The sequence below is a fragment of the Neoarius graeffei genome, chromosome 5 (assembly GCF_027579695.1).
Source record: "Neoarius graeffei isolate fNeoGra1 chromosome 5, fNeoGra1.pri, whole genome shotgun sequence".
NCBI classification, from domain to species: domain Eukaryota; kingdom Metazoa; phylum Chordata; class Actinopteri; order Siluriformes; family Ariidae; genus Neoarius; species Neoarius graeffei.
Genome location: NC_083573.1, coordinates 103,828,528 through 103,841,060, shown reverse-complemented (window position 1 = coordinate 103,841,060; position 12,533 = coordinate 103,828,528). Strand labels below are relative to the sequence as shown.

Here is a 12,533-nt window from a genome sequence, read left to right as displayed (position 1 = left end):
TATTTTTTATTAAGCTATTATTAAATCATATATTAAATTTATCTTCTAAAATAACAGACTGTACTCATATCACAACCGGTTTATTTCACCATTGGAGATCAGATCACACAAGACATGAGTTAAATGACTCATTTTAAGGATTTAAGTAGGGGATTTAAAAGCATAGCCTAGGATTTCAAGCATATTTCAAGTTTAAAAGCAGTGCCAGCAAACATAAGCGCAATCAATTCAAGTAATAGTTAAGAAATAAAGGGTTTACAAAACAAGTTGGAGAATTCATTTTAAGGATTCAAGTTTTACTATATTCCAAGGATTCAAGTAGCAGCCATAAGTGCAATCGATTCAAGTAATGGGTAAGTAATAACGGGTTTTTAAAAAGTGACGTGAACCATTTTTTTCATTCTCATCTCATTATCTCTAGCCGCTTTATCCTGTTCTACAGGGTCGCAGGCAAGCTGGAGCCTATCCCAGCTGACTACGGGCGAAAGGCGGGGTACACCCTGGACAAGTCGCCAGGTCATCACAGGGCTGACACATAGACACAGACAACCATTCACACTCACATTCACACCTACGGTCAATTTAGAGTCACCAGTTAACCTAACCTGCATGTCTTTGGACTGTGGGGGAAACCGGAGCACCCGGAGGAAACCCACGCGGACACGGGGAGAACATGCAAACTCCGCACAGAAAGGCCCTCGCCGGCCACGGGGCTCGAACCCAGGACCTTCTTGCTGTGAGGCGACAGCGCTAACCACTACACCACCGTGCCGCCCCTGAACCATTTTTTCTTTTTCTAGTAACACGGTTAATTCTTTTCTTAAGTAATAACGAGTTGACATGTAACGTTTTTTTTTTTTTTTTCCAGGGCAGCGATCCGCCTACACCCTTCACATAGTCAAGGATTTGTTATGTAGCTGGGATTGTTCGCAGGTGGTCGGCAGGTTCAGGATGCACCGGCGCTTTGCCAGCCCATTGTAGCTCTCTCGGGTTGCTCCATCGCGGGTGGGATCCTGCGCTGCCTGTGTAAAATGTCTGTAGAGGGCAGGGTAACGTTTAGGATCTGGCTGTCCTGGGACTTTGAAAAATTTTCGTAAGCTTTCTTGTTTTTTTGCCATATTTTCCACAGCGCAAGCTAACGGCTACAAAAAACCCGGTGTTCTGTTGAGCGGAAGTATACACCCCATGCCCCCCCTTCCCCTTTCGCATAGATTCTGTGGATGTCATAGGAGAGAAATCAACAACAGATATCAAAATCAAAACCGAACACTAAACAAATTTTTATTTACTTATTTATTTAATTTATTGTTTGATTTTTTTCCCTTTGTGATGGTCACGCAGGTGATCTGATCCATTTAAATAGCTGCCGGAACACCGAATGAAATGAAAATAGCTGCTGGATCCGACGATGGAGGTTCCGGATCTTGTTCTGTCATGTTCCGGCTCAAATTAAGCCCTGGGAATATTGTGCATTCCCACCTGACTGTATTTAACGGAATGCTCCAGAGCGCGAACCTCAGTAAGACATGTAAAACAAGCCCAAGCTGAGACATTAGCTACTTCGCTGGCAACATGGTACGAGTCGAGCTGCATCATGTCTCTGTTAAGAGAGTCTCTTCCTGTTTCTGAAGATTTGTTTTGTTCAAGCAAAGGCTATTTATAACTATTTGCTGACATCTGCTGATGGTTCATGTGCTGGTGGTTTTGAGTTCACTGCTGGTTGCTTTGCATTGAGGCAGTATGAATAGCGCAGTCACAATATCACTACGTCATCATTTACGTCACCGCCAGCAACGTCATGACCATCATAACTTGTAAATCCGATGGTTCCGATTCCCACTGGAGCCGTGGACAAAGATAACTTTAAATCTTACCAGGTCACCGGGGGATAGATGAACGTTTTTTCGACTTTTAAATTGTTTGCCATTTCTCTCCCAGTCCCAACACTGTCACTGCATAATAATATACAGTAAAGTTTACCATAAAGTTTCCAGAGTGAGTGTGAACGGGGCATTAGAGCTGGTGTTTTGTGTTAGAGTAAGATTGTGTATTGGATTTACTGTATTTGTGGAGTGTGTTGCTTTAACAATGTTTTCTGGTTGTGCTTCTTCCTCAGATGCATCACATTATTATTATTATTATTATTATTAGGGCGGCACGGTGGTGTAGTGGTTAGTGCTGTCGCCTCACAGCAAGAAGGTCCGGGTTCGAGCCCCGTGGCCGGCGAGGGCCTTTCTGTGCGGAGTTTGCATGTTCTCCCCGTGTCCGCGTGGGTTTCCTCCGGGTGCTCCGGTTTCCCCCACAGTCCAAAGACATGCAGGTTAGGTTAACTGGTGACTCTAAATTGAGCGTAGGTGTGAATGTGAGTGTGAATGGTTGTCTGTGTCTATGTGTCAGCCCTGTGATGACCTGGCGACTTGTCCAGGGTGTACCCCGCCTTTCGCCCATAGTCAGCTGGGATAGGCTCCAGCTCGCCTGCGACCCTGTAGAACAGGATAAAGCGGCTACAGATAATGAGATGAGATTATTATTATTATTATTATGCACTTACCGTATTCCAGTTTGTAGTGCAATTGTTGTGTTGGACAGTTTGGATAGAGTATCGATCACCTGAAAGGAAAAGAAAACCATTGTTAAAAAATAATGTGTATATATATATATATATATAGTGCCCAGGCTTTTCTTTCACACTGTGCACCACAACCCTGTGATTCTTCACGTAACTCCTTCCGTAAACACGGACATCGATCAAAAACCATACATGGGGTCAAATGAGTATGACACCAGGGTATGTATACTAACCAGACGCTTGAATATAGGTACACACACACACACACACACACACGAGCTCAACAAATAAAACACTGACTGTGATCAATTTGGTTACTGAGGAGCAAAAGCTTTTTCCAACATATCAAAAACAAACCTTTTAAACCCTTCAGAATCAGTGTTTTTTTTCAGGGGAATGAGAAATGAATAGATGTGGAATGATGGGATGTGGAAAAAAAGAATGTGGGGGAAATGGATGTTGAATGAGGAGATAAAGAAAGAGAGAAGGAATGATGGAATGTGGAATGACGGAATGTGGAATGACAAGACAAGGAAGGATGTGGAATGATGGGGTGGGGAATGATAGGGTGGGGAATGATGGGGTGGGGAATGAAGGGATGTGGAATGATGGGATGGGGATTGAAGGGATGGGAAATGACAGGGTGGGGAATGACGGGATGGGGAATGATGAGGTGGGGAATGATGGGGTGGGGAATGACGGGATAGGGAATCACAGGGTGGGGAATGACAGGATGGGGATTGACGGGATAGGGAATGACGGAATGGGGAATGGTGGGATAGGGAATGATGGGATGGGGAATGACAGGATGGGGAATGATGGGGTGTGGAATGACGGGATGGGGAATGATGGGATGGGGAATGATGGGATGGGGAATGACGGGGTGTGGAATGATGGGATGGGGAATGATGGGATGGGGAATGACGGGATGCTGGGATGGGGAATGACGGGATGGGGAATGATGGGATGGGGAATGACGGGATGCTGGGATGGGGAATGACGGGATGCTGGGATGGGGAATGACGGGATGGGGAATGATGGGATGGGGAATGACGGGATGCTGGGATGGGGAATGACGGGATGGGGAATGACGGGATGGGGAATGATGGGATGGGCAATGTCGGGGTGTAGAATGATGTGGTGTGGAATAAGGGAATGTGGAATGAGCAGACATGAACTGAGGGAATGAGGGGATGTGGAATAATTATGGAATATTGTGTGTGTCAGTTGATGTCGCACAGCAGCGCTGATCGATGTGTTCCCCTTGCCTTGACCTGCGCACTCGGAAAATACAACCAGAGCACAATCAATACGTCAAATTATTCCAAAAAAGAGGAGCTGATTATCCACAGGATCAATTCTGTCTGACCAACACTGCCATTGTGGATGAGGGAACGCCATCGATTTCTCCACTTCACACACACACACACACACACACACACCAGAAGGTTTATAAAATGAAAGAACAGCATTTCTGTTATTTCTGTGAGTATTTTTTCCCAAGTTTTCTATGATTTATATCAGCTGAAGATTCTTTAGTGACTTTTTCCTTTTTATTTATTTATTTATTTATTTTTCTCTTTATTTGCTAATTAAATTCTCAGTTTGAAAAAATACTTCCTTTAATTTATTCCTCCTTTTCTCTATTATTTTTTTAGCGACATACTCATTATTTTCTCATGCATTTTTATTAATTTTATTTATCAGCATTATAATTTTAGATTTTTTTTTTTATATTTAGCATTTTGCTGTTGCTTTATTGGGAATTATTGTTGCCATTTTATTTTGGGAGTAAATTAAACATATTTAATTCTGACTGATATTTTACTGGAGATGTTTTGTTGATGGTTTTTAACTATTTTTTTATTGGTAACTGTTTCATCACAAAACCTCATCCCTGCTCAAACGCGGGCAGAACTGAATTAGAGATTAACTCCAGCGTATTTTACTGAACTGCTGAAGCACTGTAGCTCATCCTACGGCTCGTCGCTAAATTCAGTCACAGATCGGCCAGAGGAAGATGTTTTACGAACATCAGGAACACTGCATGGCTCTAGAACCGTTCTGAAATCCAGATTAAAAGCTCCGTCTATTCTTAATCCTGAGATTTAGCTTGTAAAATAAAGTTTGCATGAATGTAAAGATACAGTGAATTGATTATCAGCGTACACTGGTTCTTTAATGTACTTTATCATAAATACATTTATATGTAAAGTGCTCAAGATTACAACTCAAAATTAAAGGTGCGAATAAATAACTTAATAAATAATACATTGTGAAATAATCCTTAACATTATACAAATTGAATATTATATATTTAAACAGATTTCTTAAATAATAAAACAAACATACAATATAGTGTATGAAAGTATAAAGTGCTGATTTTTAAATGAATATTATATAATAAATATTAAATTATATACTGTAATGATCTCATTCAGTGAAAAATAAATATTTAAATCATTTTTCAACAAAAGGAGATGATAAAGAAAATGGTGTGTTCTCGTGATTATGCCAAATTATCACATAAAACAGAGCATTAACTATAATATAAATAATATACATAGCCCTCCATAATTATTGGCACCCCTTGTAAAGATTAGTACAAATGGTTAGAAAAATTCCACCTTTTGGTGAAGGTGCTTCATGTCACAGTGAAAAAAAAATGAGAAAAATCCAACCTTTAATTGAAATAAATTTATTTAGAAAAAAAAAAACAAATTTTCAACAAACATACATGTACCACTATTATTGGCACCACTGGAAATGATAGTGAACACAATGTACCTGAAGCATGTTTCCCATTTATTATTATTGTACAGTATGTTTGAGTTGATTGGAGTGTGTAGGAACTTTTAAGCTGTAATCCATGACTTCCTGATTAACTGGGGAACAAATATGAGGCGACACAGAGGCCAAATTCCCTCAATATCAACATGGGAAAGATACGAAACACACAAACCCAATGGAGAAGTGTGTTGACCTTCATAAGTCAGGGAATGGTTATAAAAAATAGCTCCTCGCCTGCAAATGTCCATTTCTACTGTTAGAGCAATAATAAAAAAATGGACACCAACTGGAACTGGTACAAACTCGCCTGGATGAGGAGCCAAGTTTATTTTACCCCCACGTACAGTGAGGAGGGTAAGAGAGGCAAAAAATCCCCAAGGATCACTGTTGGTGAATTACAAGAAAAAGTTAAATCTTGGGGTTTCCGAGTCTCCAAAACCACCATCAGACTCCACCTCCACACCAACAGATTATTTGAAAGGTTCCAGAAAAAGCCTTTTCTGTCAGTTAACCACAAACGTAAACACCTGAAGTTTGTGAAGGGCAATTCCATGTAAATGTCAACCTCACCATGCAAAAATAAAGCAACATGTAATACATCAAAACCACTCCGGGAGATATCGCCTAGGCCTGTATTTTACAGATGTGAATAAGTTGAACCAATTTGTCACAAGAATTGTTCCCTTTGCCTTAATATGTCAGTCTTTCTTTCTTATAATGTAAACCCCAAGCTAAAATCAACTTTGATCATGTACAATTCTATATTATTGCCACAAGCCACAGAAATGTATGCTAAAATCCACAAAACAGCAAAACAATAGCCATCCTAAATATTATTTAAGAACTTTGATAGTTTTAGCTGATATTTAGAGAGTTTTTCAAAGGGTTATGGTGGTTAAATTGCTGATTTTCTAAACATATGCCATGTCTATTTCAGACGCGTCACATCCATAACGGAATTTCGTCACATCCATAACGCTGACTTTTCCTTCCGAAACTCTGCATGAAATACAAAATATTTTAAACAAAGATTTTTTAATATTCACCTTGGACCCCTCTATCAAATGGATATCTCCATTTCGACATTAGGTTTACAATTTCACAGAGTTTGATAAAAATGTACAGTCACCCAAGAAAAGTGATACTTTTTCTGTCACATCCATAACACATCTTTTATTGGCATTTTCTGGCATGCCCTAGATGTACTATGGGAATTGTTCTTGTTCTATCACTTCTCCAGTATGGTACAGCTTTAAAATACGCAACACCTGTTTAAATACTGGGAGACAATAAAACATGCACTGGGTCATTTGTTGCCATTTTGAGTTCAAGTGTCACGTCCATAACGCTGGAATTGCTCTGAAATGCAACGACAACTTTGACTGGAACCGTGTTCTCTGGTCTGATGAAACAAAAATGGAGCTTTTTGGCAATAAACACTCGAGGTGGGTTTGGTGTAAACAGAAGGATGGCTATAATGAAAAGACATGAAACTGTAAAATATGGTGGAGGTTCTGTGATGTTTTGGGGCTGTTTTTCCTCAAAAGGCCCTGGAGACCTAGTTAGGGTCCATGGCATCATGGACTCCATGAAATCCCAGGACATTTTAAGTCAGAATCTGTCTGCTTCTGCATTTTAGGAAACTAAAACCGGGTCATCATTGGATCTTCCAGCAGGACAATGATCCGATGTCCATATCGACACAAAAATGGTTCACTGAGCACAGCTTCTGCCCTGGCCATCTCAGTCCCCTGAGCTGAACTCCAGTGAAAACCTGTGGGCTGAGCTCACTGTAAAAAATGTCCGTAGAATTCGCAGTGAATTTATGTAAAATCATGACATAAAAAAACTGTAAATACAAAAACAATGAAGCAGTGTGTAATTTACATCAATATACTGTAAAACTCCTAACCAAGAATATGCTGAATTGATCATATTTTTTTGTAGAATTTACAAATTGTTGTAGTTTAAACACAAACTGTAATACTAAAACAGAATGTGATAGTTAAAATTACATCATTGCCCTGTTAAAAAAAAAAATGTAAAAAATGTCAGTAGGGGCTCTCCGGCACATTTCGTAAAACTCTAAATCAAATAAAATATCTGTCTAGTAGATCATTGCTTGTAACCATCATTTTGGAGCCACAAAAACCAATAATCGAGAACACTCGCAATTCATTCCTAGATGCTTTTTTATTGTACAATGAATATCCGTAAAATTAACAGTTATGTATTGATTATTGTACATTGAATACCTGTAAAATTTACATTTAGTTATCATTAATTGTACATAGAATCCCAGTGAAATGTACAAGTTATTCTGTAGTGTTGTTTACATTTCACTGTATTTTTAACAGGATTATTCTGGCAACCACAGCTGCCAGTATTTTTCCGTAAAAACAACGGATTTTTTTTTTTTTTACAGTGCTGCAGAGAAGGCCGAGGACCCTGGATGATCTGTAGAGACTGTGTAAAGAGGAATGGGCTCAATGCCCTGCTCGGTATCTCCAACCTTATAAAATGTTAGAGGAGAGACTCAGTGCTGTTTTACTGACAAAGGGAGGTTAGACAGAGTATTAAATACAGGGTGCCGATAATAGTAGCGCATGTGTTTTTGTTGAAAATAATTTTCTTGATAAGGGATTTGTTTTTCTCTGAATAAATGTATTTCAATTAAAGGTTGGATTTTTCTCCTTTTTTCACTGTGAGATGAAGCGAATTCACCAAAAGCTGGATTTTTTTTTCTAATCCCTTTTTACTAATCTTTACAAGGGGTGCCAATAATTATGAAAGAAACTGCAAAGAATTCATATCATCATGCTGCCAAGAATAGATTTAGAAACATGTAACCACACAGACGAGTTTCAGAAGAAGAAAGTGAGATAGCCTGAATCAGAATTAGATGGCATCAGATAATGAACACAGGTGTGTGTGTGTGTGTGTGTGTGTGTGTGTGTGTGTGTATCTCAGGCAACATGTAAATCACTTCCTGATCTAACGGTTGGGATTTCCTGTTCATTTTAACGTCAAACCAAAAGTTAAAAACAGCATCATTTACCCACCTTAACGCCACACACACACACACACACACACACATACTAAAATGTGAAACTCACATCAGTAAAGTTTTCTGACACACAACATAAAACCTTATGAATCCTTTTCTTCAAAAAATCATTATTATTATTATTATTATTATTTTCTTGTTTTTATCAAATAATATTAATCTTATTAACTGAATTAATTATATATTATTTTACATATTAAGTTTTTGTTATTTATTTATTTATATATATTTTTTAATTTATTCTGTTTGTTTGTTTATTTGTCATATTATTTAATAGCTAGTATTAAAATTCATAACTTTACCACGATACGCTTTATTTTACTCTCATCTTTGCGAGTTATACGATTATTATGAGAAATAAGCTCCAGTACGTGGTGTTTCATCTCTCCGTGATTGAGCTTCATGAAACTTCTTTCTCATTAAAGCTCCAGATAAACGACTGACGCGTCGACAGCTCGTTTTTAATCCTTAACCATGAGCTCATGGCTGTAAACAAGACAACCTGAAAATGTTTAACGTTACCACGTTTTCTACGGTGTGACGGAGACTGAAGCAGAAAATCCATCATCAAAACATTCCTTCATATCATCTTGACCAAAACTGTTCTTTTTTTTTTTTTAATCTGATGAACCCTGAAGGAGAAAGTTTGAAAAGTTGTAATATTACCTGCAACAACATGCACAAATTAAATTAATGAATTAAGTGTCTGGCTTAAGATCCACGTGATCCTAAATTCACCATTATTTTTTCCTGCTTCACCATGACCCAATACAAGATACTACGTCATGCATGATGTGGTGGGCTTTCCCCATTCGCACAAGGCATTGTGGGATACAAATTTGAAACAGGAGAGAAAAATGGAGGATGTGAGTGTGCAAATATCATTTATTTTCAGCTCATCTGTCCATAGGGCCGATGAGCTGTTGCCATGGCGTGGTGTCCGTCGTCCGTCTGTTCGTTGTCCACAATTCAGTTAAATCATACAGTGGTGCTTGAAAGTTTGTGAACCCTTTAGAATTTTCTATATTTCTGCATAAAAATGACCTAAAACATCATCAGATTTTCACACAAGTCCTAAAAGTAGATAAAGAGAACCCAGTTAAACAAATGAGACAAAAATATTATACTTGGTCATTTATTTATTGAGGAAAATGATCCAATATTACATATCTGTGAGTGGCAAAAGTATGTGAACCTTTGCTTTCAGTATCTGGTGTGACCCCCTTGTGCAGCAATAACTGCAACTAAACGTTTGTGGTAACTGTTGATCAGTCCTGCACACCGGCTTGGAGGAATTTTAGCCCATTCCTCCGTACAGAACAGCTTCAACTCTGGGATGTTGGTGGGTTTCCTCACATGAACTGCTCGCTTCAGGTCCTTCCACAACATTTCCATTGGATTAAGGTCAGGACTTTGACTTGGCCATTCCAAAACATTAACTTTATTCTTCTTTAACCATTCTTTGGTAGAACGACTTGTGTGCTTAGGGTCGTTGTCTTGCTGCATGACCCACCTTCTCTTGAGATTCAGTTCATGGACAGATGTCCTGACATTTTCCTTTAGAATTCGCTGGTATAATTCAGAATTCATTATTCCATCAGTGATGGCAAGCCGTCCTGGCCCAGATGCAGCAAAATAGGCCCAAACCACCACCATGTTTCACAGATGGGATAGGGTTCTTATGCTGGAATGCAGTGTTTTCCTTTCTCCAAATATAACGCTTCTCATTTAAACCAAAAAGTTCTATTTTGATCTCATCCTGTTAGGGTGGGTGGAGGTGTGGTGGAATTAGGATCCAAAAGCAGAACACAGACAGTAATCCAATAAATAAGATGATTTAATCTAGAGAAGAAAGGGCGTGGCAAAAAGGTAAACAAACAGGACAATAAACAAATGGCAAAAATAGTCAGGGGAAAAAGAGAAGAACAACTTGACAAAAATATGAGACAGACAAAACAACTTCTTCTTTTGGCTGCTCCTGATTAGGGGTCACCACAGCGGATCTTTCGTCTCCATTACTCTCTGTCTACCACATCCTTCTCGACCACTTTCATGTCCTCTCTCACCACATCCATGTATCTCCTCTTTGGCCTTCCTCGTTTCGTTTGCCTGGCAGCTCCATCCTCAACATTCTCCTTCCCACATGCTCTGCATCTCTTCTCAGGATGTGCCCATACCATCTCAGTCTCATCTCAAAGAACTAGAGACCAGAGGTTTAAGCTGTGACACATGGAACGTGGGGTGGATGCGTCGCATGGTGAGTGGTCGTGCCAGTCTGACGAAACATGGGCTGATTACCTTTTTGATGAGGAAGAGTCCTAGGTACCTAGGAGCCAGCTTGCAGGAGATGGTTCTGAGTGGCAGATGGCGTGTGGAGAGCATGACTCGTTGCCCCACCTGGTAAGTGGGTGCCTTAGAGCGGCGTTTGTCGGCCTGCCTCTTGGCTGCTAGGGCAGAGTGAATGAGTTTTCTCCGGACCAATGCCCACGTCCTCCTGCAGCGGCGTATGAAGGTCTGGGCTGAGGGTACGGCGACCTCCTCCTCTTGGTTGGGGAAGAGTGGTGGTTGGTAACCTAGGGAGCACTGGAAGGGTGAGAGACCTGTGGCAGATGAAGTAAGAGTGTTATGAGTGTACTCGATCCAGGGTAGGTACTTACTCCAAGAACTGGCATCCCTGGACGCCATGCACCTGAGTGCAACCTCCAAAGCCTGGTTAGCCCATTCTGCCTGGCCATTGGTCTATGAGTGGAAGCCTGAGGTGAGACTACAGGTGGCCCCGATGAGTTTGCAGAAGGCCCTCCAGAACTGTGCAGTGAACTGAGGGCCCCGGTCAGAAACGATGTCAGTGGGTAGTCCAAGTAGGCGGAAGACGTGGTGGACGAGTAATTCTGTAGTTTCTTTGGCTGAGGGGAGCTTGGGCAGAGGAATGAAATGGACAGTCTTGGAGAAACGGTCAATGACAGTGAGGATGCATGTGTTGCCACCTGAGTTGGGGAGTCCAGTGACGAAGTCCAGGGCGATGTAAGACCAAGGTCGATATGGAGTCGGGAGGGGTCTTAGCAAGCCGGCAGGGGGTCAATTGGCTGTCTTGTTCCGGGAGCATGTGTCGCAGGCTGTCACGAACTCCTGGGCATCCTCTTTGATAAGATGCCACCAAAAGCACTGCTGGATGAGTGCCAGGGTTCGGGTGGCTCCCAGATGACAGGCCAGCTTGGAGCCATGACCCCACTGCAGCACCTGGGTTCACACAGGACAGGGAACAAACAGATGGTTAGGAGGAGTGTTGTTGGGGTTACCTTCACCGGGGTCCTGCTCCAGGGCTTTCTGCACGAGCATCTCAATCTCTAGAATGGCGGCTCCCACCAGGCAGCATGGAGGAAGGATGGTCTCGGGCAGCTTGGATTCCTCTTGGTGGGAAGAGAACATCCTGGACAGGGTGTCGGGTTTGCCGTTCTTGGAGCCTGGGCGGTAGGAGAGTGTGAAGTTGAACCGGGAGAAGAAGAGAGACCAACGGGCTTGATGGGAATTCAGGCGTTTGGCGGACATGAGGTATTCTAGATTCTTATGGTCGGTCCAGACTAGAAAGGGGAGCTCCGACCCCTCGAGCCAGTGCCTCCACTCCTCCAAGGCTAGTTTAACAGCCAGTAGTTCTCGGTCACCGATGTCATAATTCCGTTCGGCTGGAGATAGCTGGCGGGAGAAGAAGGAGCATGGGTGGACCTTGTTGTCACTGGCCCTCTGGGATAGTATAGCGCCGACTCCTGACTTGGAAGCATTGACCTCGACAATAAACTGCTTGGTAGGATCGGGTATGATGAGAATGGGTGCTGTGGTAAACCTGTGCTTGAGCATGGAAAAGGCTTTCTCTGCTTCCTCCCCCCACTTGAATTGGGTCTTGGTTGAGGTCAGGGCTGAAAGAGGTCTGGCCACTGTGCTGAAGTTGCAAATGAGGCGCCTGTAGAAGTTGGCAAATCCTAGGAAGTGCTGGAGCTCTCGTCTCAAAGATGGGGTGGGCCAATCGGCAACTGCCTCAAGCTTGAGGGGGTCCATCTGGATCCTTGCCAGGGAGATGATGAATCCCAGAAACAAGACAGAGATCTGGTGAAA

The 12,533-nt window shown here is 41.5% G+C and overlaps 1 protein-coding gene across 2 annotated transcripts in view; it reads right to left on the bottom strand.

Moving 5' to 3' along the window:
• LOC132887210 (guanine nucleotide exchange factor VAV3) overlaps positions 1 to 12,533 on the bottom strand; it is a 261,559-nt gene that overhangs the window by 128,143 nt on the left and 120,883 nt on the right. For both annotated transcript variants that reach the window (XM_060922681.1, XM_060922680.1), the window contains exon 3: positions 2,552 to 2,610. In XM_060922681.1, coding sequence (XP_060778664.1) covers positions 2,552 to 2,610 — 59 coding nt within the window. The remainder of the gene's footprint in view (positions 1 to 2,551; positions 2,611 to 12,533) is intronic.